Source organism: Macadamia integrifolia, chromosome 11 (genome assembly GCF_013358625.1).
Source record: "Macadamia integrifolia cultivar HAES 741 chromosome 11, SCU_Mint_v3, whole genome shotgun sequence".
Lineage (NCBI taxonomy): Eukaryota > Viridiplantae > Streptophyta > Magnoliopsida > Proteales > Proteaceae > Macadamia > Macadamia integrifolia.
Window position 1 is genome coordinate 28,358,786 of NC_056567.1, and position 22,508 is coordinate 28,381,293.

At 39.7% G+C, this 22,508-nt stretch overlaps 2 protein-coding genes across 3 annotated transcripts; both read left to right on the forward strand.

Annotated features, from left to right (window-relative positions):
• The first annotated feature begins 11,532 nt into the window (after window positions 1-11,532).
• On the forward strand, window positions 11,533-15,791 carry LOC122094148 (cysteine-rich receptor-like protein kinase 10). The gene is made up of 7 exons (XM_042664846.1): window positions 11,533-12,587; window positions 12,711-12,839; window positions 13,132-13,259; window positions 13,384-13,594; window positions 13,826-14,063; window positions 14,636-14,786; window positions 14,903-15,791. The coding sequence occupies exons 1-7, from the start codon at window positions 11,750-11,752 to the stop codon at window positions 15,248-15,250; spliced, it is 2,043 nt and encodes a 680-aa protein (XP_042520780.1). The 5' UTR covers window positions 11,533-11,749; the 3' UTR covers window positions 15,251-15,791.
• Window positions 15,792-19,088: 3,297 nt separating this feature from the next.
• On the forward strand, window positions 19,089-22,235 carry LOC122094151 (cysteine-rich receptor-like protein kinase 10). 2 transcript variants are annotated; one of them, XM_042664851.1, is made up of 7 exons: window positions 19,089-19,707; window positions 19,835-19,966; window positions 20,219-20,340; window positions 20,517-20,689; window positions 20,956-21,193; window positions 21,485-21,635; window positions 21,769-22,235. In XM_042664851.1, exons 1-5 carry the CDS (start codon window positions 19,212-19,214, stop codon window positions 20,960-20,962), a joined length of 930 nt encoding a protein of 309 aa, XP_042520785.1. In that variant the 5' UTR covers window positions 19,089-19,211; the 3' UTR covers window positions 20,963-21,193; window positions 21,485-21,635; window positions 21,769-22,235. The 2 variants fall into 2 exon arrangements, with proteins under 2 accessions (XP_042520785.1, XP_042520784.1); XM_042664850.1 differs by having other exon boundaries at window positions 20,517-21,193.
• Window positions 22,236-22,508: the final 273 nt, after the last annotated feature.

Consider the following 22,508-nt stretch of genomic DNA (forward strand, 5'->3'; position numbering starts at 1 on the left):
TTAATGCGTAAGGTCTTGAGTTGCCAAACTAGGGTCTAGTCTTGATAGTGCTGAGCTTGAGCTCGGTCTTAGATGCTACCGAGCTTGAGCTCGGTCTTAGATGCTACCGAGCTGTATCTCGGCCTTAGATGTTGTTGAGCTATAGCTCGATCTTTATGCCTTAGTTGTTAAGATCTTTGAGTTGCCAAACCAAGGTCTGGCCTTGATAGTGCCGAGCTTGGGCTCGGTCTTAGATGCTGCCGAGCTAGAGCTCGGTCTTAGATGCTGCCGAGCTAGAGCTCGGTCTTAGATGCTGCCGAGCTAGAGTTCGATCTTAGATGCCTTCTAGCTGTATCCTTATCTTAGATGCTGCCAAGCTGTAGCCCGGTCTTTATGCCTTAGTTGTTAAGGTCTTTGAGTTACCAAATTAGGGTTTGGTCTTGGTAGTGCCGAGCTTGAGCTCGGTCTTAGATGCTGCCGAGCTAGAGTCAGGTTTTAGATGCTATCGAGCTGTAGCCCGATCTTTATGCCTTAGTTGTTATGGTCTTTTAGTTGCCAGACTAGGGTCTGGTCATGATGGTGCCGAGCTTAAGCTCGGTCTTAGATGCTACCGAGCTGGAGCTTGGTCTTAGATGCTACCGAGCTGGAGCTCGGTCTTGGATGCTTCCGAGCTAGAGCTCGGTCTTGGATGCTTCTGAGCTGGAGCTCGATCTTTATGCCTTAGTTGTTAAGGTCTTTACTTCCTTAGAAAAGCCAGATATTTGGGAGAAGCTTCATAGTATATTGATGTGTGGTATGCACTCTATTCCGCTCCGTGAATAAAATTGAATAACTAAAATATGGAAGCTAAGGTGCTGACAATATAAAATCTACAAGACTAACACCCAATCGATGGGATTTCAATGCAATCTACTGATAAAACTGTCTACTGGTAAAATTTTTTGAGATTTTCAACATTCCATGCCCTTGGTATAGTTGTACCCCCTTGAGTCTGCAAGTGGTAAGTACCGGGGCACACCACTTTGGAGACTATGTAAGGGCCTTCCCAGTTCACGCTTAATTTGCCTTCACTTCTTGGGTCTGCTGCAGCTACTTTCCTGAGGACCAAGTCACCAACTATGAATCTCCGCGGTTTAACCCTTCGGTTGTGATACTACCGGACTTTCTGCTTGTAGGTTTCATTTTGCACAAGTGCTTCTTCCCAAACTTCGTCTATGAAGTCGATGTTCGCTTGAAGCTTAGGTTCGTTCTGTGAAGCTTCAAACACCGCTGATCGAAATGAGGCTTGGGTTACCTCCACAGGGGTTAACGCTTCAGTTTCGTATGCTAATTGAAATGGTCTCTTTTGTGACGGTCCGAGCTAAGGTGCGATATGCCCAAAGTACACTGAGTAGTTGGTCTACCCAGTTTTTCTTCTCTCAGTCCAGCCTATTCTTTATTCCATCTAGGAGTATGTGGTTGGCTTTTTTTGCCTGATCGTTCGATTGCGGGTGTGCTACAGCAGTGTTTCAGAAATCAATGTTAAAGTTACTGTAGAAGAGCCTGAATTTTTTATTGTCGAATTGTCGACCATTATTTGTGACCAGTACCTTTGGGACACCATAGCGGTATATGAAAACGTCCATCACGAACTTCTCCACTGCCTGCTCAGTGATTTTGGCTAAGGGACGCGCCTCCACCCATTTAGTGAAGTAATCAATAGCGACAATCAAGAATTGGACACCGCCCTTCCCTTTCTTGAACTGTCCTAGGATATTCATTCCCCACATTGCAAACGGGATCGGGAAGATCACGGAGCTAAGTTTTGTAGTCGAGATGTGTGGTATTGGGGCGTGTACTTGATACTTAAAGCATCGCCAGACGAACTTCATCGCATCTTGTTGCATTTTTTGCCAGTAGAATCCTTGGTGCAACACCTTGTAGGCCAATGCCCTTCCTCCGATGTGTCCCCCACAAATTCATTCGTGGACTTCACGAAATGTCTCTTTAGCTCGGTTCGGGGGCAGGCACTTCAGCAGGGCCCAGGATATTGTCCTTTTGTAAAGTGTTCCATATTGAAGGGTGTATTTGGCCACTCTCCTTTTGACTGCCCTTGCTTCTATCTGATCCCCTGGGAGATGTCCATCCCGTAAATAATCCACAATTGGGTCCATCCAGCTCGGCTCGGCTCGGCTTGGCTTGCTGCGTATCGCTGGACATCAATTCTTGCTCATAGGTAGGTTGGTTTAGTACTTCAAAGTATACCGAGCTTGCATAGTCCCCAAGTTCTGCCGTAGCTAGTTTGGAGAGGGCATCTGCTATTGCATTTTCCTCCCACGGGATCTGTACCATCGCGAATGTGTTAAAACTGGTCATCAGACGACGTACTCCTTTCAAATATTTGGCCATCATTTCTTCTTTGGCCTCGTATTGCCCATTGACTTGGTTCACAATTAGTTGGGAGTCACTATGTGCGACCAAGTCGTCTGCCATTATCGCCTTTGCTAGTTTGATTCCCGTAATCAGGGCTTCATATCCTGCCTCATTAATTGTTGCGGGGTATGCAAATCTAAGAGCATACTATATCGTGAATTCCTCAGGGCTTTTCAGCACAAGTCCTGCGCTACTCCTCGCTGTGGTGCTGGATCCATCAACAAAGAGGTCCCACCTTCTATTCAGCTCAACCTTAGGCTCTGTCGCTTCTTCAGTTTGTGTACATTCTACTAAGAAATCAGCCAGTGCCTGGCCCTTAATTGTGCTTCTTAGTCGGAATTCAATGTTATGCTCACTTAACTCAACAGCCCAACTCACCATACGTCATGCTATGCTAGGGCTATGGAGTGACTTTCTCAGTGGTTGATCAGTTAGTACAGTAATGGCATGTGCTTGAAAGTAGGGCCTCAACTTCCTAGCTGTCACAACCAATACCAGTGCAAACTTCTCAATCCTCTGGTACCTTCTCTCCGCTTCTAGGAGCACATGACTCACATAGTAGATGGGCTTCTGGGTCTTTGACTCTTCTCTCACGAGGTAAAGCTATAGCTCCTCTCCGGGCTTTGGCCGGCTCAGCAGAGGGGGCCGGGTAAGGCAAGCTTTGATTTCATCGAAAGCTGCTTTGCATTCCTTCGTCCAGCGAAATTGTTGTTGACATTTTCCTCCTTTTAGTAGCTTGAAGAAAGGAAGACACCTATCTTCAACTCGGGACAAGAACCTGTTAAGTGCGGCCAGGCACCCCGTCAGTTTCTGAACTTCGTGAATGTTTCTTGGCGAACGCATCTCTTGAATAGCCTCAATTTTTGAGGGGTTTGCCTCTATTCCCCTTTGCGACACTAGAAAGCTCAGGAATTTCCCAGAGGTTACTCCAAATGCACACTTGGTTAGATCTAGTCTCATCTGGTTCTGCCACAGGACATCAAAAGCTTCCTTAAGATCTAGTACATGATCAATGCCTTTCCCACTCTTGACCAGCATATCTTCAACGTAAACTTCCATATTTCTTCCGATCTAACTTCGAAACATTATATTCACCATACTCTGGTAAGTGGCTCTAACATTCTTTAGGCCAAAAGGCATTGCAGTGTAGCAGTAGTTGCCCTGAGTGGTGAAAAAAGCAGTTTTCTCCTCATCTTCCACCTTCATCTTTATTTGGTTGTAGCCGGAATATGCGTCCATGAAGGTCAGCATCTTGTCACCCACAGTCGAGTCTATGAGGGAGTCAATCTGGGGCAATGGATAGCAGTCTTTGGGATAGGCCTAGTTCAGGTGAGTGTAGTCTATGCATATCCTCCACTTTCCGTTGGACTTCGGAACTATGACCACATTGGCTAACCAGGTTGGGTACTTTACTTCCCTCACAAACCCTGCGCCTAGGAGTTTGTTAACCTCCTTGTTGATGATGGTGTTCCACTTAGTCGTGAAGTTCCTGCGCTTCTACTGGACAGGCTTGAAGTTAGAGTTAACGTCCAGACTATGTTCAACTACGGCCCTGGAGATGCCTGGCATATCAAAAGCTTTCCACGCGAAAATATCAAAGTTTTTGCCGAGGTAGTTCAAAATTTCATCGCGGCGTTGGGAGCTCAGCTCTGCTCTGATTTGAACTGGATTTTACGGTTCGGCCTCAGTGATTGGGACAGTAAGCAACTATTCAACTGGCTCGGCTCTGTTCAGGAGGCTTTCATCTCGGCAATCAACAATTTCTACCATACAAGCTAGGCCCGAGCATGGTTTCTTAACAGATTTTATGAAGTTGGCATAGCATTCCCAGGATTCCTTTTGGCTGGACTTGCATTCCCTGACTCCATTGCTGGTGAAGAATTTAACTTTCATGTGCTTAGTGGACACAATCGCCCCAAGGCCATTAAGACGAGATAGGGCAAGGATTGCATTATAGGGTGAAGCAATCTTGACGACCATAAAAGAGACCATGGTAGTGGCTGTCTGAGCTCCCTGTCCGATGGTTACAGGTAAGTCTACAACTTCTTCTAGCTTTGTTGGCGTGCCTGAAAATCTGTACAAGGGTCCTGGGATTAGTTTTAAGGCCCCAGTGCTAAGCCTCAGTTTTATAAAGGCTTCGTATGACATGAGGTCAACGGAGGCTCCTATGTCCACTAGGACCCTGTGGAAGGGGTGGTTGGCCACCACTAATTGAACTACGACAGCGTCATTGTGAGGTCTCTTCAACTCTTCAAGATCTTTGTCAGAGAACGTAATGAGTGGATCCGTTCTGAGAGCTTTGACAGGCTGTTCCGTGATGCATACGAACTATGAGTGTGCTTTGACTTTTCTGATTGATTCCGTCATGGGTCCACCCATGATTATTAGAATGGCTGGACCCATTGGCTGGTTATCATATGCGTCAGTTCAGTCCGTGACTGGTTCCTTCGGTGGCTCGGCCTTACATCATCTCTCCTTGGCTCGGGTCAGTTCCCTCCATATTTCTACTTCAAATACTTGTTAAGGTATCCAACCTTGATGAGCTCATCGATTTCCCTTTTCAGAGACTTGTAGTCTTCAGTGTCATGCCCATGATCTCAGTGGTATCAACAATACCGATTGGGGTTCCCCTCCTCTGGTTTAGCCGTCATTGGCCTGGGCTAGCGAAAATACTTCTGATCCTGGATTTCTAAGAGCAGGTTTGTTTGGAAACAATCAAGTTCATATCGCTCGGGTTCATCAGTGTCAAGCGGTCGATTTGTTCTATTCTTCTTCGGCTCGCGGGAATTGTCCTTAGGCCTCAGAGACCTTTTCTTCTCTTTCTCTAACTGATTACTCCTGTCAGCTATCCCTCTAGCTGCTAAGACTTCCTCCGTATTGGCATATTTATTGCATCGTCTGAACAGCTCGGGCATTGTTTCTAACAAGTTAAGGGCCAGAGACTGGACTAGATCAGGGTGTATTACCCCGTTGCACAACGTGCTATACCCCACTCCTTCCGGTAGGTTTTTCACCTCCAGTGTCGCCTTGGTGAATCAGGCAAGGAACTCTCTTATAGTCTCTCTTGCACCCTGCCACATTTTCAACACGTTTTGCGTAGTTTGCTTCTACTTCATACTTGCTTGGAAACGTGTGAGGAATGTTCTTGTTAGCTCTTCATAGTTGTGGATGGACCGGGGCCAGAAGTTCGACATCCATACCAGCGTTGCTCCTTTTAATGAGGTTGCGAAGGCTCGACAGAGAATGGCGTCTGACCTACCATGAACTGTCATGGTCGAGCTGTAATACAACAGATGATTATAGGGATATGTGGTACCGTCATATCCATTGAAGACTGGTATCACAAAATTTGGGGATAGCTTGGAGTCTATCAGTTCGTCGAATAGTGCATTATGGGCTGGAGTTACAGTTATATTGGTCAGGTGCCTTTGCCTCTGCATTCCTTCTACTCTCTCAGTGGGGCGCTAGATGTGGTTCTCCAGGTCGTCCCTTCTCTCCTCAGCTCGGAGATTCAGGGATCGATGTGCCCTTTCACCTCTTCTGGGGCTTCTTCCTCTGCCTTGGTGATCACCAGGCCGATCCTAACCTTGCTGTGGTGCGCCTCTGGTCGACCTGATGGGCGAGTCCTGACTCCAATGGGGTTGATCTCGTCGAGCTATCCTCTAAGAGTTTTCGCGTTCTTCTCTGTGTGGACGCACGCCTCTAGTGAGTCTTCCTACCTGGGGTGGGGATCTATGGACATCATGCGTCTCTAGGCTCTAGTGATGCATGGAACGACAAGCTCTCCCATCCTGGGTAGGAATGAGACCTTGCCTGAGCCCCTCGGTAGGAGAGCGGGGTGTACCGAGTGAACGGTGCGTGACATTCTGGCCGACCCCCTTCTTGTTATTGATTGAGGGGTGACACTGTTGTCAGGAGATTCTTCATTGAGTTGTCTGCCCATAACAAGCCTAGGCAGCTGAGCTGAACTAGTCCGTGGCACTGGAAGTGCCAAGCTAAACTGACGTATGAAGTCCCGCACCAGTGCATTTGTCGCTAACACCTGTAATTGCAGGCTCTGCATATGCTCTTCCATATTTGGGTGAGTTACCCAGGATGATGGGACATGGCGAGATAGCTGAGGGTTTTACTCGCGTTGATCCCCCTCTCCCTAGGCAACTTGCGCATCAGGCCTGGTTTGTTGTGGTCCTCGTGGAAGGGTCTCTGCTGGGACATTCTCTTGCTCTGCCATTGGTGGTGAATGGGAACGTCCAAGTGGTAACTCGCGGGTGGATCTTACTCGTGTTGTCGTAGAAGAAACGACCTTCTCACTCTTTAATTGCATTGGTCCAAGGTGACTTTTTATAACTATTTTCCACAGACGGCGCCAATTTGATGCGGTGAAAATTAACCAGATGCTCTTCCCTGTAGTTCCTGGTGCTTTAGCTGACCTGCATAGAAGAGATGACAGGGGAGAGCCGGTCTGACCCGACAGGGGACTTTCCGATGCCTAAGTTAGATCTTTCCACAACAGATGCTCAAGAGAGCTTTTTCAGTAAAAGAAGTGATTGATCCCTATGATGGAGGTTTACCTTGATATTTATAGGCTGCTGATGGAGAGAGAATGAGGGGCATTTGGGAAGAGTCCTGTTTAGGCGTAAAGTCCTTGAGGGGAGTGGCTTGGTGATTCTGGGAATATTTCAGGTTCCAAGGCATGTTTTGAGAATATTCCCCTTTGATTTCGAAGGTGCAAGTCGTGAGAAGGATGGATGCCTCTGATGATGTGTAGTGGATAGAATCCTACCCCCGTGATCAGGGATCATGTCTCTTGAATGTAGGAGTGGATGTGTGCATGTTTCTGGGTGCCTTATTTGGCTGTGCCGAGCCGAGGTGATAGGTCGGTCGAGCCGAGGTGACTGGTTGACATGAGAAGAGGCGGAGGTGGCTGCTCGGCACGAGGAGAGGCTGAGGTGACCGGTTAGTCTTTTGTTCATATTTACATACACGTTTCAACCGTGTTAAGGAAGGGGACATATTTTGCCTCATCAGTAAGCTTTGGGAAGCTCACCCCACCTGGCAGCTGGCATCGCCCTGACTCATTAGGAACAAAAATGGGGAGCATAAAAAAAGAAGATAAAAATCATATTTCTAACTCATATTTAAAACTCATTATAAAACATTATAATATAAGTACGACTTTTTTATTTTATTTTATATATATTTGGCCTTACTATTGGTACAGATTTTTGGATCATAGTCTTTCTAATTATAATATTTTAGTCTACTTAATTATAATAATAATAATTATTATTATTATTATTATTATTTTTTCAAAACCCACATTGAGCCAGATAGGAGATCTATTAGGAAGTCGGTAAGGGGACCCACAAGGGGCCACTAGCCCAATCCAAGCTTTATACACGGAGAAAAGAGTAGATCAAAATATGATTTTCTTTTTCTTGGATAGAAATATTAAAATATGATTAGAAATTCAATAATAAAGTCAACTAATAGAAAATAGTAGATTTAAATGGAGGTCATGGCGGTGGGTTGCTGTGTTAGTCTGCTAGAGGATTATTCGAGGTGACACCTATGGTTAACAAAAAAAAAAAGGTCAACTAATAGACCTTGTCAATCACGTACACAAAAATTAATTGATAGCAAAAATTAGGATATGTTTGAAGTTGACAATCGAAATTGGCAGAAGGCCAATCTATGAAATATCCTACCTATTTCTTCAAGTTTCAATCCAAGCAGATTTTACCAAGTGGCAAATTAAAAATATTGAAAATTTTAAGACTAAGAAAAGCGTTCAAGAGGATGCACGGACATCCATGGTAGTAATTAGTAAATGCCCTCATATGGAAGAGTGCATTACTAAATCTAAGTTTAAAATTTGCCATGTTACCAATCTGAACCATTACCTACACTTGCTAAGGTTCTCTTAGGTTTGATTTCTGTTTGTATTTATTGACTTTTATCTATTTTTACAAGTGTTTTGTATAATTTATAGCACTTATTTCTATTTATAATAAATAAGAAATAAATCACAAATCACAAATTACTCTCAAGCTATTTGTGATTTATGGCAACAAATCATTTATGTTGATTTTTTGCTCTATCTTAGATGAGCATGCACATATGCTAAACTACTCAAAATCAAAGGTAAATAGGTAACTTTAATATGTTTTATACTTTTTCAATAAAAAATTGAAAATCCTATCATTTCTCTTTGAAGCTCAAAAGTGAAGGTAAAACCTGAAAACTATTTTTTCATTATATTATCTATTTTATAAATAGTAACTAAATGAATACTAGTTGTGGTCCATAATTTATTGTCACAAATAATTTCTCAAAAATAGTTAATAAATAGAAATAGAAATCATCCAAAGAGAGCCTATAGTCTAGAATGCCTTTTCTGGAAGGTACTTATAAATTATTATTCTATGAATACTTTATATTGTCACAGATTTTAACATGATTTTGACATAATAAGATAACGTAAAAGGACTTAAAATGAAAGTTTTTTCTTGAAATGGTTATACTTATACTATAAGGTCATGAGAGTCTAGGCATTGCATGGTATAATTGATAACTCTAATTTATTAATTATAAATTATTTTCTTTTGAAAGTTTGTGTACTATAGATTTAACATGGTATATGCCTGAGTGATGATTTAGACTTTTCATAATGAAACCCCAAGCTTATCAATTACTCTCTAATACAACAGATAATGAGAAACCTTTTTTGTAACTAAGTTTGGTGAAAATTTCCCTTTAATGTAACACATCTCCTTTCATCCAGTGTAAGTTGTCATTTTACATGTACTAAAAAACAAGAAGATAATGATAGCTCTTAAAATATGAGGCAATGATAGGTCAATTTTATTTTATTTTTATTAATGGCTTAAATAACTTCTAGGGAATCAAGCAAAGTACATAAAAGTCCATTACAAAATAACATTTTATTTTAATAGTATTCATTTTTTCGCTTTTATACACATAAGCTGATGGATATTTTTGTCTTTTGATAGTAGATGCCCAATTCATTTAAATCCTAATAATATTATAGGCAAACTCACAATAACGGATGTCATAGTTGAAAATTTTCTTCTCAAACTCATAGAGCTTTTTCTAGATAGGATTTTTTTTTTTTTTCTAGATAGAAATAAAGATTGGGGAAATTGCACCATTTCATAAGGAATGATCAAATGCACTTTAGATGTGATAAATTCTACACAATAATATCTCATTATTAAATATTTTCTTCAAAAAACAATTGTTGTTGCATTAAAAATGCACATGGAATCATGGATTAAATCTGCATTCCATTTGTAGTATTAATGGAATTATTTGCCACGTGGTAAGTAAAATGGGATACAAATTTATTGATAAGTAGGATCCATATATTTCCAATAATTAACAAAATTTGAGTACAATGCAACTCTTTCATTAACTATGGGAGAAGAAAGATTCGTTGGGCCGACTGTGGAGGGTACATCAACACTTTCTCACTCCTCTCCCCAACACATAACATGACCTCTTTGTCCCTTATGTATTTATCTTTTCTTAATTCTCTGGTGGTCCCTATGCTGCTTATTCAAAAAATTGACTCCCCTAGAATAAACTATAAAATAATAGTTGAAAGGATATGAAACTATGAGTAATTTTGAACAATTGAAAATGAAAGAAAAGTAATTGAGTTTTCCATCATTTCCTTTGTCCATGATTAACAGAGTCTCTCAATTTACATATGTAACTCTTTAATTTGTTTGAGAAGGGATATTTCAAACTTTCACTAATGAGGAGTAATAATTGATGATGAAAGTCACTATTCTAAGAGTTGGGGAAAAAATCAAATCACTATCGATGAATAGATCCTCTAAAATATCTAAGAGTATAAATCACAAAGTCAAATTATTACAGCTGAAAGGTTTTTTTTTTTTTTTGATAAAGTTGAAAAGATTTGAATGACGAAAATTTCTAAAAACCCAATGGCAAAGTCAAATTACTATGATCTATCTATATCTTGAGTAATGAAAAATCCAAGAAAAATAAATAAATAAATAAATAAAATGTGAAATAGAATATCAATCAAACAATTGAATCTAGACATTAAAATCTTAACATAACCACGTGGTGAAAAACTTCCACAATAAAAAAAGAAATGTACATGGATCTTGAATTCTTAACATAATCACACCTTTAGCGACAATATCTTTCATGATACCGAAAAAGGCTGGGAATCGGGGTAGATAAGCAAAAAAGATTTATCATAAGACTTCAAGACTTTAACAAACATTTAAATAAATGGGAAAAAGGAAATTCTTGAAAAGTGACCAATTTGAGATAAGAGACGATTTCTATAAGATTTATGATAATATCACATCACTCTTTAGCTAGAAGCTAGAAAGAAAAAGAATGCTCCATGGTCGGGTAGCCCTTGTGTCTTAGACGCATGAATCTACAGTTTTAGATCTTTACCCAAAAAAAAAAAAAATTTTCTTAGAAAACACGGTGGTGGTTAGAGCCAGAGTGGAGGCAAATAGAAGCACGTGCGAAAGCATCAATAAGGATGGATTTTCTTCAAAAAAAGGTTTCTTGTGTCTTAGAGGCATGTGCGGGGCCAATAAGAGTACATGCAAAAGCATCAATAGGGATAGGAATTTTTGCCGTTTACATTTCTTTTCCTCAAAAAAGTACTAACTTTAACTGCCTTGTGGAAAGTCTTGACTCTAGGGATTTTTTATTTTAAAAAAAAAATTTGTAGGAAAATGCTTCCAATGGAAAGATCATGATTTCTATATATGCACGGGAGCCAATGAAATTACATGAGAAAGCATCAATAGAATGTCATTTTATATTTTAAGGGCAGGACAATCATTTTATCCTATGTATGGCATAGGGCCACTTCCCCATCAGAAACCGTATTCTCCCAAAATTGGAGTCTGAATCCGATATCTCTATGATCACCTGATCATAGGAATCAACATTCATCCCTGTCGGTCATTCTTTATACCATTATAAAGATGATAATAATAAATATATTTGAAAATAAAAAGGAGAGATGTTGAATGTTATCTACCGGTTGAACCATTTTCAAAAATTGTGAAAGGGGGTGTCGCCTCATTTGGAAGTTCGATTGACTATTCAAACGAAAACCCCAAACCAAAGAGTCAAAACTAGTCTCGTCAAGCTACCGTGAGGCTGCGAGGAACCATCCCTTGCGAGCTACGGCGTTATGTGACCCTACCTGAAAGCTCTGCATATGGGTAGAGAAGACTCTGCCTCCTCTGTTAAAGTCTTCTTCATCTTCTTCTTCTTCAGCCCTGAGATTGAGAGTCTGCAAGGTGGATGAGTTGGAAAATTTGGAGTGAAGATGGAACCGTGTACCAACACAACCTCAAGATTAACAGTCGTGTGGCTCTTCTCCTTCGTTGCCCTCTCTTTCTTGTTCAGCTTCAGCAACTGCGCCGACCCTACGTTCCTCTATGACTATTGCTCCAACACAACTCTTTACACAAACCACAGTAGCTTCCAAGACAACCTTAACATCCTCCTCCCTTCTCTTTCCTCCAATGGCACCTCCAACTCCATCAACAACTATAGCAACGCCACCGTCGGCCAAAGTCCCAATACCGTTTACGGCCTCTACTACTGTAGAGGCGATGCCACCCACGATGTCTGCGGTGATTGCGTCAAATACGCTGCTATTGATATCGTACAGCGTTGCCCCAACGGGAAAGAAGCAGTCATTTGGTACGATGAGTGTACTATGAGGTACTCCAACCATTACATCTTCTCCATTGTCTCCAATTCCTCTACCATGACGATGACGATGTCGAATACACAGAACATCTCTGACCCAACTCGGTTTAATCAACTCGTGTTCAATACGACGAAGAAGGTCGCAATGAAAGCTGCTTCCAATTCTAATCGATTCGCTACTCTGGAAGCTAGTTTTACGGAATTGCAGAGTCTCTATACTCTAGGGCAGTGCAGCCGTGATTTATCAGTGAACGACTGTTACCGATGCATAGTGGGTAACATTGCTAATTTCTCGAATTGCTGTACTAGCAAGCAAGGTGGAAGGGTTTTCAATCCGAGCTGTGTCGTTAGGTATGAAGTGTACCCTTTCTATCTAACCGGAACTTCAGTTCCTTCGCCTACTCCTTTTGTTTCTCCCCCGCCTCCGAGTAACGGAATTACCATTCCTGGTGAGCTACTTACTTGTCGAATCAATTCTTTTTGATTTCTCTAAACAGGGAACTCTGTTTCCCAGTTATGTGCATCTGCCAATGTAAATTAACGGGTCCTAATCCATCTTCTTGTTTATGAAGGAAAACGAGGAAGCTCGACGAGAAAATATGTTGCCATTTTTGTGCCAATTGCAGCTGCAGGAGTGATTCTTTTCTGTATTTTCTGTTTGCTACTCCGGAAGAAAAAGAAGGCCTCGCCAAAGGACAGTGGTAGAAGCATTGGCCTGTTTATCTATTCTAAAACACTTGATTTGATCATTCAAAGATCAGTGTCTTAGCTCCATGAGTTTGATGAAAAGGATGGTTCAATCTTGGAGTTGGAGGCCAAGATTTATAGATGGAAGATCTGAATGTGATCTTGCATCTTTTATCTCAAGTGGCTAAGGAAGCCAATTGTTCCTAATCTTCTTGAGCATCTTGATCTTGTTCTGGTGTTTATTTATTTGTTCATTCTTCGCAAAGGTCAGATTTTAACTTATCTCTCCTTGTGGTTTGTGCACAGGTGAAAATGAAAACACAATTAGAAATTCGATGTCGTTGCAATTTGAGTTCAGTATGGTCCTTGCAGCCACAAACAACTTTGCAGAGATCAATAAAATTGGGGAAGGAGGATTTGGTTCCGTTTACCTGGTAAGAAAGACGATATAAACATAGATAAAAATTCTAATTAAATATGAATTTGGAATAATTGAAAGTATTCATTCGATCATGAAGATACAAAGTTTATTATTAAGCACTTGTATTGTGTCATCAGGGTAAACTTCCCAACGGGCAAGAAGTTGCTGTCAAGAGACTATCAAGAAACTCAGGGCAAGGTGCAGAAGAATTCAAGAATGAGGTTATGTTAGTTGCAAAGCTTCAACACCGCAATCTGGTTAGGCTATTGGGATTTTGCTTGGAGGGAGAAGAAAAGATCCTTATCTATGAGTTTGTACCCAACAAAAGTCTCGATTACTTTCTATTTGGTTCGCCCCACACTTTTCTCCCTTATTTTTTTTTTTTTTGCTTCCCGCAATTGTTTTCTTGAGGGATTTCCAAGAATTGTACATTCCAATTTATGCAAATTTGGAAATACAACTGAAACTCATGGCATTTCATCTTCTTTTGTCCATGCACCAACCTCTCAGGATGAACTGTTTGTTAACTTGATCAAATCATGAAAATTCTGATTTTACCTTTTATTTGGATGACCACAGATCCTGAGAAATGCAAACTGTTAGATTGGCAGAGACGTTACAAAATCATAGAAGGGATTACTCGAGGGCTTGTGTATCTTCATGAAGATTCCCGCCTTCGTATTATTCATAGGGATCTTAAAGCCAGCAATATCTTGTTAGATGTGGAAATGAATCCCAAGATTTCAGACTTTGGGATGGCAAGAATATTTGGTGTGGACCAAAGTCAAGCAAATACAAACAGAGTAGTTGGGACTTAGTAAGTTTTCGAGCCTTATTCATTCTCATAGCTATGATCGAAGAAAACATTTTGATGCATTCACATTTATCAAGTTCTTCAATAATTGGTTTTTGTCCCTCTCAATAGAAAATGTTGCTAATATTTGTAGGCTCTGGCGAGGCCTAGTGAGTAAAAACTAATTGCCTAATCTATTAAATCTACAACCTTTATTATCTTGTTTAAATAAAACAGAGAGCTAATGGAAACAAATATAGTATTGGATTGATTTGCTGAGTCATACCTGACCTGAATATCATGAAGATGGTTCAGCCCATCTGGAAATGCTGGACATTAAAATATATTCTTGGTTAGAACTAGCCAAACTGACATCAGTTGCCATAACAAAGGTCAGCCTCATCTCCCCCCAACCCCCCCCCCCCCCCCAAAAAAAAAAAAGAGTTTTGATTGGGCCTTGAAGTTATGTATAGCATCCAGTGGATTTTTTTTTAGGTGAATACATCCGGTGAAAATTAGTTGAGGAGAAATATGATCTAGTAGAATATCTATAGTTACTGTTAGTTGCTAAATTTTCTAATAATAATTGATTGTAGTGGTTACATGTCTCCGGAGTATGCAATGCATGGGCAGTTCTCAGTCAAATCAGATGTATTCAGCTTTGGTGTATTAGTTTTGGAAATTATATCTGGAAAGAGGAACAGTAGTTTCTATCAAGAAGACTTTACTGAGGACCTTATAAGTTATGTAAGTTTTTTTCTTTCATTACTGTATATTGCTCGTATCTACTTTAACATTACTAGGTACTTCAGTTTTCCTTCAAGCCGAGGTACCTAATAACTTGTATGGATCAATTGTTGCAGGCATGGGGACATTGGAGTGGAGAAACATCCTTGGATATGATTGATCCAAACCTAAGGGAAAATTGTTCAAGAAATGAAGTGATGAGATGCATTCAAATGGGGTTATTGTGTGTTCAGGAAGATGTAACTGACAGACCCACTATGGCAAACATTGTCCATATGTTGAGCAGCTTTACAGTTACTCTTCCATCACCCTCACAGCCAGCATTTTTTGCTCGAAACCTGATTGAATCAGGCATGCTAATGAAAAGGAAACAAATGAAGGACGGTGAATCAGATCAATCTAAAAGCAGGTCAATACCATTATCTGTCAATGACTTGTCAATCACTGAGTTACAGCCCCGGTAATGTGAGTGGATTAAGGGTAATGTAATGCAGTATAAGTGTATGCTAATCATCAACAGTGTTGAGTTTATGCAACATTTACTATGCCTTGAATTGAATTAATCCATTCACCGAAGTAAGTGAACAGAATTCATATCTTCCTCAAAGCAAGAAACAGAGTAGGGTTGACAACTGGAAAAGAAAAGGGCTAATTCACAAAAAGGGTATATGGTGAATGAGCAAATTAGCACTATAAATGTATCTAAAGCTGTAGAATAAGTACTTTGAGGAGCCTAAGTGAGGAAGAGAAATTTAAAGTGAGGCCCTTGCATGCTAGGGGTTTCTCATTTGCCAACTTCTTGCCTGATGAGCTTGCTAGAGAAGTAGTTAAAACAGTCATTATATCTGGGTAACCACCCCATTGAGTAGTCTCCTATGAGGTGTGTATGCTGTGGCCCTTCTTTTTCTTGTTAATGTTGCTGTAGTTGATGTCTAATGTTGTACTATATTGCTTTGTATTTCACCTCTCTCATTTGCAATAAAATTTGTGTAAATTACTCTCTTCTATACTTTTATTTTTATTTTTTTATTTTTTGTTAGATTGCTCTTCTATTATTCTATTTTTTTTTTGCTAACGATGGGTATCCAGGCCTTCGGCCTGACTAGATTGCTCTTCTATACTTGCCCTATAATTACGCAAAACTGTTTCACTCCAAACTTCTTTTCTACTTTCCATCTCTCTTTCTCGTTTGATATATTAAAATTTCCTTCTGATTCCTATCCTTTGCAGCTCGCCACGCCCTTTCATTAACACAGATCTTGAGGTCAACGGCTCTTACCCACTGTGGCTGTCAAGGCCTTCCATCAGAATACCTTTGCTATGGATTACTTTCTCTTTGCTTCTCCTCTGTAAAGCTACTCTGTTTCCTTTTGCGTCATCTTTTCCTCTCTCTTGTTTCTTCATTCCTTCTAATTCACATTGATATATGAGTTCTTTATGAGTTGTTTAATTCCCCTGAAGTTCTTTAGTTTTTCTCAGCAGAAACTGGAAAAAATTTATTAAATGAATCCAGAGAGGAGAAACTCCTCCCAACATTGGCAGAGTTTACAAGACACAGAAGTGGTTTAAGCCACCAGACATGGGAAATTCCAAATCAGGAAGCTCCCTGAGCTAAGACATGCGCATCCCTATTAATTGCTTCTGCTTCAGCAGCAGCCGCTCAAAAACTAAAGCCCTGTCTTGCATTTAGCCACAACAAAAAGACCCTGATGAAATATGCATTGCACATTCCTTTAGGATTAGCACCTAAAGGCATTGTGCCCCAACAATACCTAAAAGGTCATGTGTGGTTCATGTATATCACAATGTAAAAGAAATGAGGAGACGGTAAGGTGTTTAGTCCTCAGGAATTTAGTTAATGATGCATTCCAGCTAAACAAGTCAATTTCAATTGTTGTGATGCTTCTAGTGCTTTTTGGTTCAAAGACCTGTTGTGGATACTCACCACACCAGAGATTTTTCCACGACTGTATGTTAACTGGTTTCTTGCAATTTTTGGTAAATGCCTCTGCAGAATCACTACCAAATCATTGGTACCCTTTCCATGCAGTGGCGCTTATGTTCTACTTGCATCATTCCTCTTTGAACTCCCATCCCCATCCCCATCCCCAATTATTTAGCTATAACTGCACTCCTCCAAAGGCCTTCCTGAACCTAATTGTAAATAAACCTTTTTTTTTTTGGGGGGGGGGGGGGTTGGGGCATCTCAAAAGGTGAAGCCCCTCAGTTCTTTGGTCTCAAGGTGGAAGACACGTGAGGAGAAAGATGTGAAAAAGGGTTCAAATATGTGTTACTGAAATGAGGTATTTGTTCCCGTCAGCTCCACCCACTGTGATCAATCAGTAATTAAAGGACCAAATTTTTCTGTGCCCATGGTGATCCATTCACTGTGGGGCTTGAGATGCACGGGCGGTGAAGTGGTATTTTGGGAACAAACTAAAACCTTGTAGGAGTTTGTGAGCCCTACGATTGTGGGCAAACCATTGGGTGTAGAAAATTTACCCCTTTTTCTTTTCTTTTCAAGGTTTTTTTCTTCTACTTCTTAGCATCCAAACAAAGCCGAATGATTTCTATTTCAGACCCACAAATTAGTTTTAGAATTTTTTTAATTTTAGAATTAAGATAGAAACAGATATTGAATCATACCAAAGAAAGCTTTAGACTCTGAGAATCTGATACAGTAGAAGTCAGCAAACCATTGAAAGGGGATGGAACCTATCACAGGGGAAGGTCCATAAGCTGATTTTATCCATGCCTTAACTGAAATGATCTGCAGCAGTGGGGTAATTTTTGACGGGGATTGGGGGTGACTTCACAGTGGTTTCCATGGTTTTAGCCTTTTAGGTATCAGTATCTGATTGATTGTATCTGCCATTTCTAAATAAATTCAAATGATTTCTAAATTTATTTCAGAATTAGGATAAAAACAGATATTGATCATGCCAAAAAGAGCTTCAGACTCAGAATCTAATATGGTTGAAGTCTTTTTTTTTTGGGGAAATTAATATGGTAGAAGTCAACAAAACATATAAAAAGGGAATGGGCCCCTCACTGGGGCAAGTGCCGCAGATCCCTATCTGATTTTATTCTAGTCTTGTTTATGATCAACAGCAGCGTGGTTTCTACATCGCATGCCTAGAGTTGTTTTTAGACCGGTGCCTCATTTTGTCACGAGTCATGTGAAGGGGCAAATGAAGTTGTATAATATTAATTAGGGAGATGGTTGTCTAAAAGGGAGTGTGCAAGGGTCAATAAAAGTTCTACTAAAAGTATCAATAGGTATAGAATTTTTGTCATTCATGAGGGGTGGAGGTGGTTATTTGGCCTCCCATTGTGTTTGAAGCTGAAGTAATGGGTTATTCTGCCCTATCGGTTCTTTTTTTCCTGTTAATTTTTTAGGTAAAATTGTCCTTGAGCCTATGATATAGACACATGATTATTTTATTATTTTTTCTTTTTAAAATAAAATGATTAATATATAAATTGTGTTTAGGCATAGCCAACGAATTCTTGCCCAAATTTTAGGTGCATTTTTTTTTATCAATCAAGTGAAAAAAAAAAAATTCACATAAATCAATAGCCCCTGGATGAGGTGGATGGGAACATTACGATGGACATTACCAACCAATGAATGATGCAACGAGTAAGCAAATCTCTCTTCTAATGAGAAATCTCCTCCCTCTTGCTTGTCTCTCCCCAACTTCACCATTGGATCTCAAAAATCTCTCTTGGCTTTCTCTATTTTTGTCATCTTGCATCTAGTGTCGGCTTGTAGTCCTGCACTAGTTATGTATTTGTCATATAAATGAAACCCATAAAAAAAAATAAAAATAAAAGGAAATGATTATTGTCTTGGTGTATGGCTCTTACATCAACATTTCAACTAATGAGAGTGTACAATTGTCATCTATGCGGGCATAGACGCACGCTCCCGGGTAGAGAATGAGTTTTTCAAAAATAAATAGCAAAATAAAATTCTTTAAAAAAAAAGAAAAAAGAGAGAGAATATTTTCCCATAGTAAAATATAGACCAAATTTTTTTTCATTTATAAAGGATTAAGGATCCGTTCAACGACAATCTTTATTGTTATTGGATGGGATTCTGAGGCACGCTCAGCAATTCGTACCATATAGGGAGATTATATGGGAATTGGGATCCGGCTCTTCTCGGTAGAAGAAATCGCCTAGCGCCCATAGAGCTCGTGGGACACGTGGACAGTCGAGAAGAAGATTTCTCATTTTTACCCACTTAAAGTCTTAACCCCTTTCACTGCCTAACCGACCCCTGACCTTGATCCAAACCTGACTTCTCCTCAACCTCATCCCCGAACGCACGAACACAAACCAAAGATGCAGAAGTTCAAGAACTCTAGGCACCTCAAATCATTCCTCTGTGGAATCCATCCAGTAATGCGTGGATTCTAAATGGTAATTGGAGTTCATGGATTCTTCCTTGATGGCTGCCATGGTCGATTGAATGAATTAATGAAAGCCCATGGAAGAGTTCTCCATGAATTACGATCTTCTGAAACTACAGCCAAAGAATATAACAATACCATGAACAAGGTCGCAACTGAAGCTGCTTCCTATTCTGATCGATTTGCCACTCAAGAAGCTAATTTTATGCAATTTCAGAATCTGTATTGTCTGGGGCAGTGCAGCCCTGATTTATCTGGGAGTGACTGTTACAGATGCCTTGTGGGTGTCATTAGTTATCTCCCCAGCGGCAAGCAAGGAGGAAGGGCTTTTAATCCGAGCTGTAACGTCAGGTTTGAGATGTACTCTTTCTATGGAGTTATAGCTTCAGTACCGGCTCCTTCGCCTACTCTTGTTTCTCCCCTGCCTCTTACTAAACCGGCTTCTTCACCAGCTTTTGTTTCTTCGCCACCGCCTCCTCCCGGTGACGGAACTACCATTCCTGGTGAGCTTGTTCAGAGTTTTAAATGAACTACCATTGCCCATGTCTTATATTTGAATCTGAAATGGAAATTTATCTTCAGGTGGCACATTTTGGAAGTATTTATAATTTATTTAGAATTTTCATGCAGGGAAACAAGGAAGCTCGTCTAGAAAAATTATTACTATTGTTGTGCCATCTGTGGCTGCAGGATTGATTCTATCCTCGGTTCTCTTGTACTGTTTGATAATCCAGAAGAAGGAGGAACCATCAAAAGAGAATGGTATTAGCTTTGGCCTTTTTATCTACTTTAAAACACTAGAATTTTTTATCCAAATTTTTAGCTCATTGAACTTGATGAAATGGATTGAAGCCATTAATAAACAGATGTAAGATCCGAATGTGATCTTGCAAGAAGCCAATGGTTCATACCTAATTTTCTTGGATATCTGGCTCTTGTTGGGAGGTTTATTTAGCCATTAATTGTTTTCAAAGATCAAACTTTAATTTTTCTCCCCTTGCGGCTTGTTTATAGGCGGGATTACAATTAGAAGTGGAGAGTCATTGCAATTTGATTTCAGTACAGTCCTTGTAGCCACAAACAACTTTGCAGATATCAATAAGATTGGTCAAGGAGGTTTTGGTGATGTTTACATGGTAAGAAAGAAGTTAGAAACATTTAGTAATGAAGTTTTTGTATGTCAAATTTCATTGTGCTATAGAATAAAAATTTTCATTAGTCATGAGTTTGGAATTACTGAAAGTGGTTTTCAACGTTTCATTTGATCATGAAAGCTACAATAGTGTATTGATCATTTATAATTTATCATCAGGGTATACTTCCCAATGAACAAGAAATTGCTATCAAGAGACTTTCAAGAAACTCAGGGCAAGGTGCAGAAGAATTCAAGAATGAGGTTGTGTTAGTGGCGAAGCTTCAACACCGCAATCTGGTTAGGCTATTGGGATTTTGCTTGGAGGGAGAAGAAAAGATACTTATCTATGAGTTTGTACCCAACAAAAGCCTCAATTACTTCCCATTTGGTTTCGCCCCCACACACTTCTCCCCCTCTCAATTTTTTTTATCCGAAGTTGTTTTCTCTCTTGTTACATGGATTTTATTGAATTATACATTTCAATTTATGCAAATGTGGAAGTGTAATCGAAAATACCTCATCATCGTTTGTCCATGCACCAACTTTTCAGGATGAACTGTTCATCAACTTGATCAAATCCAAAATTCTGATTCTATCTTTTATTTGATGGCCATAGATCCTGAGAAAAGCATGGAGTTAGATTGGTAGAGACGTTCCAAGATCATAGGAGGGATTGCTCGAGGACTTCTTTATCTTCATGAAGATTCCCGCCTTCGTATTATTCATAGGGATCTTAAAGCAAGCAATATCTTGTTAGATGAGGAAATGAATCCCAAGATAGCAGATTTTGGGTTAGCAAGAATTGTTGGCGTGGACCAAACTCAAGCAAATGCAAACAGAATAGTTGGGACTTAGTAAGTTTCATAGCCTCAATATTTCTTCTCATAGTTTTAATCAGAGAAAACACTTTTGACACATTCAAATTTGCCAAATTCTTAACTAATAATTTTCCTCCCAACATAAAAATGTTGGCTAGTATTTGTAGGCTCTGGCTAGTCCTAAATTAAGTGCATTATCTTTGAAATCTACAACCTTTATTATCTTGGTCTACAAAAGCAGAAATCATTGATCTAATAGATTAGAGTAATTAGAATATTTATAGTTACTTTAAGTTGCTTAAATTATCTTATAATAATTGCTTGCAGTGGTTACATGTCTCCGGAGTATGCATTACATGGGTTTTTCTCAGTCAAATCAGTTGTGTTCAGCTTTGGTGTATTAGTTTTGGAGATTATAACTGGAAAGAAAAAGAGCAATTTCTATCAAACAGGCTGTGGTGGGGACCTCATAAGCTATGTAAGCATGGATGTCTTCAATTCTTTTTCCTTGATAATTGTACATTGCTAGAATCTAGTAGAACATTACTAGGTCCTTCAGTTTTCCTTAAAATCTGAGGAACCTAATGACTTGTATGGATCAATTGTTACAGGCATGGAGACATTGGAATGCAAGAACAACCTTTGAGCTCATTGATCCAATCCTAAGAGAAAATTGTCCAAGAAGTGAAGTTACAAGATGCATTCATATTGGGTTACTGTGTATTCAGGAAGATGTAGCTGATAGACCCACTATGGCAAACATGGTCCTTATGTTGACCAGTGACTCAGTTTCTCTACCATTACCCTCAGAACCAGCATTTTGCGTGCAAAGCAAAATGCAAGAAGCTGAATCAGATCATTCTATAAGTCGTTCAATACCGATATCTGTCAATGAAGAGTCAATCACCTTTGAGCTCCAATAATATGAGTCGATAAGAGTAATGTACAATTAGATTTATGCAACTTTTAGTTATGCCTTGAATAGAGATAGTCCATTCACAGAAGTATGTAAAGGGAAATAATGTATTCCTCAAACTAAGGATCAAGAAGAGTTAGTGAGTGAAAGATAAAGGGCTCATACACAAAAGCTATAAGATGAAAGAGGAAAACAACATTAAAAAAAATATAATAATAATAATAAAAAAAATATTGATTTTTTATTTTTGATGTTGTAGAATAAGAAGCTTGGGGCACTCATATGAGGAAGAGAAATTTAAGGAAAGCAAGATCCTTGCTTAACGGGCAAGGTCCCTTCTTTGTTTACTTCTCATCTGTGTTCCCATCCAGAATTTCTGTGCTTTTTTTAATCCTTGTCTGAAAAATGAAATTATATATATTGATAGTGGTATGC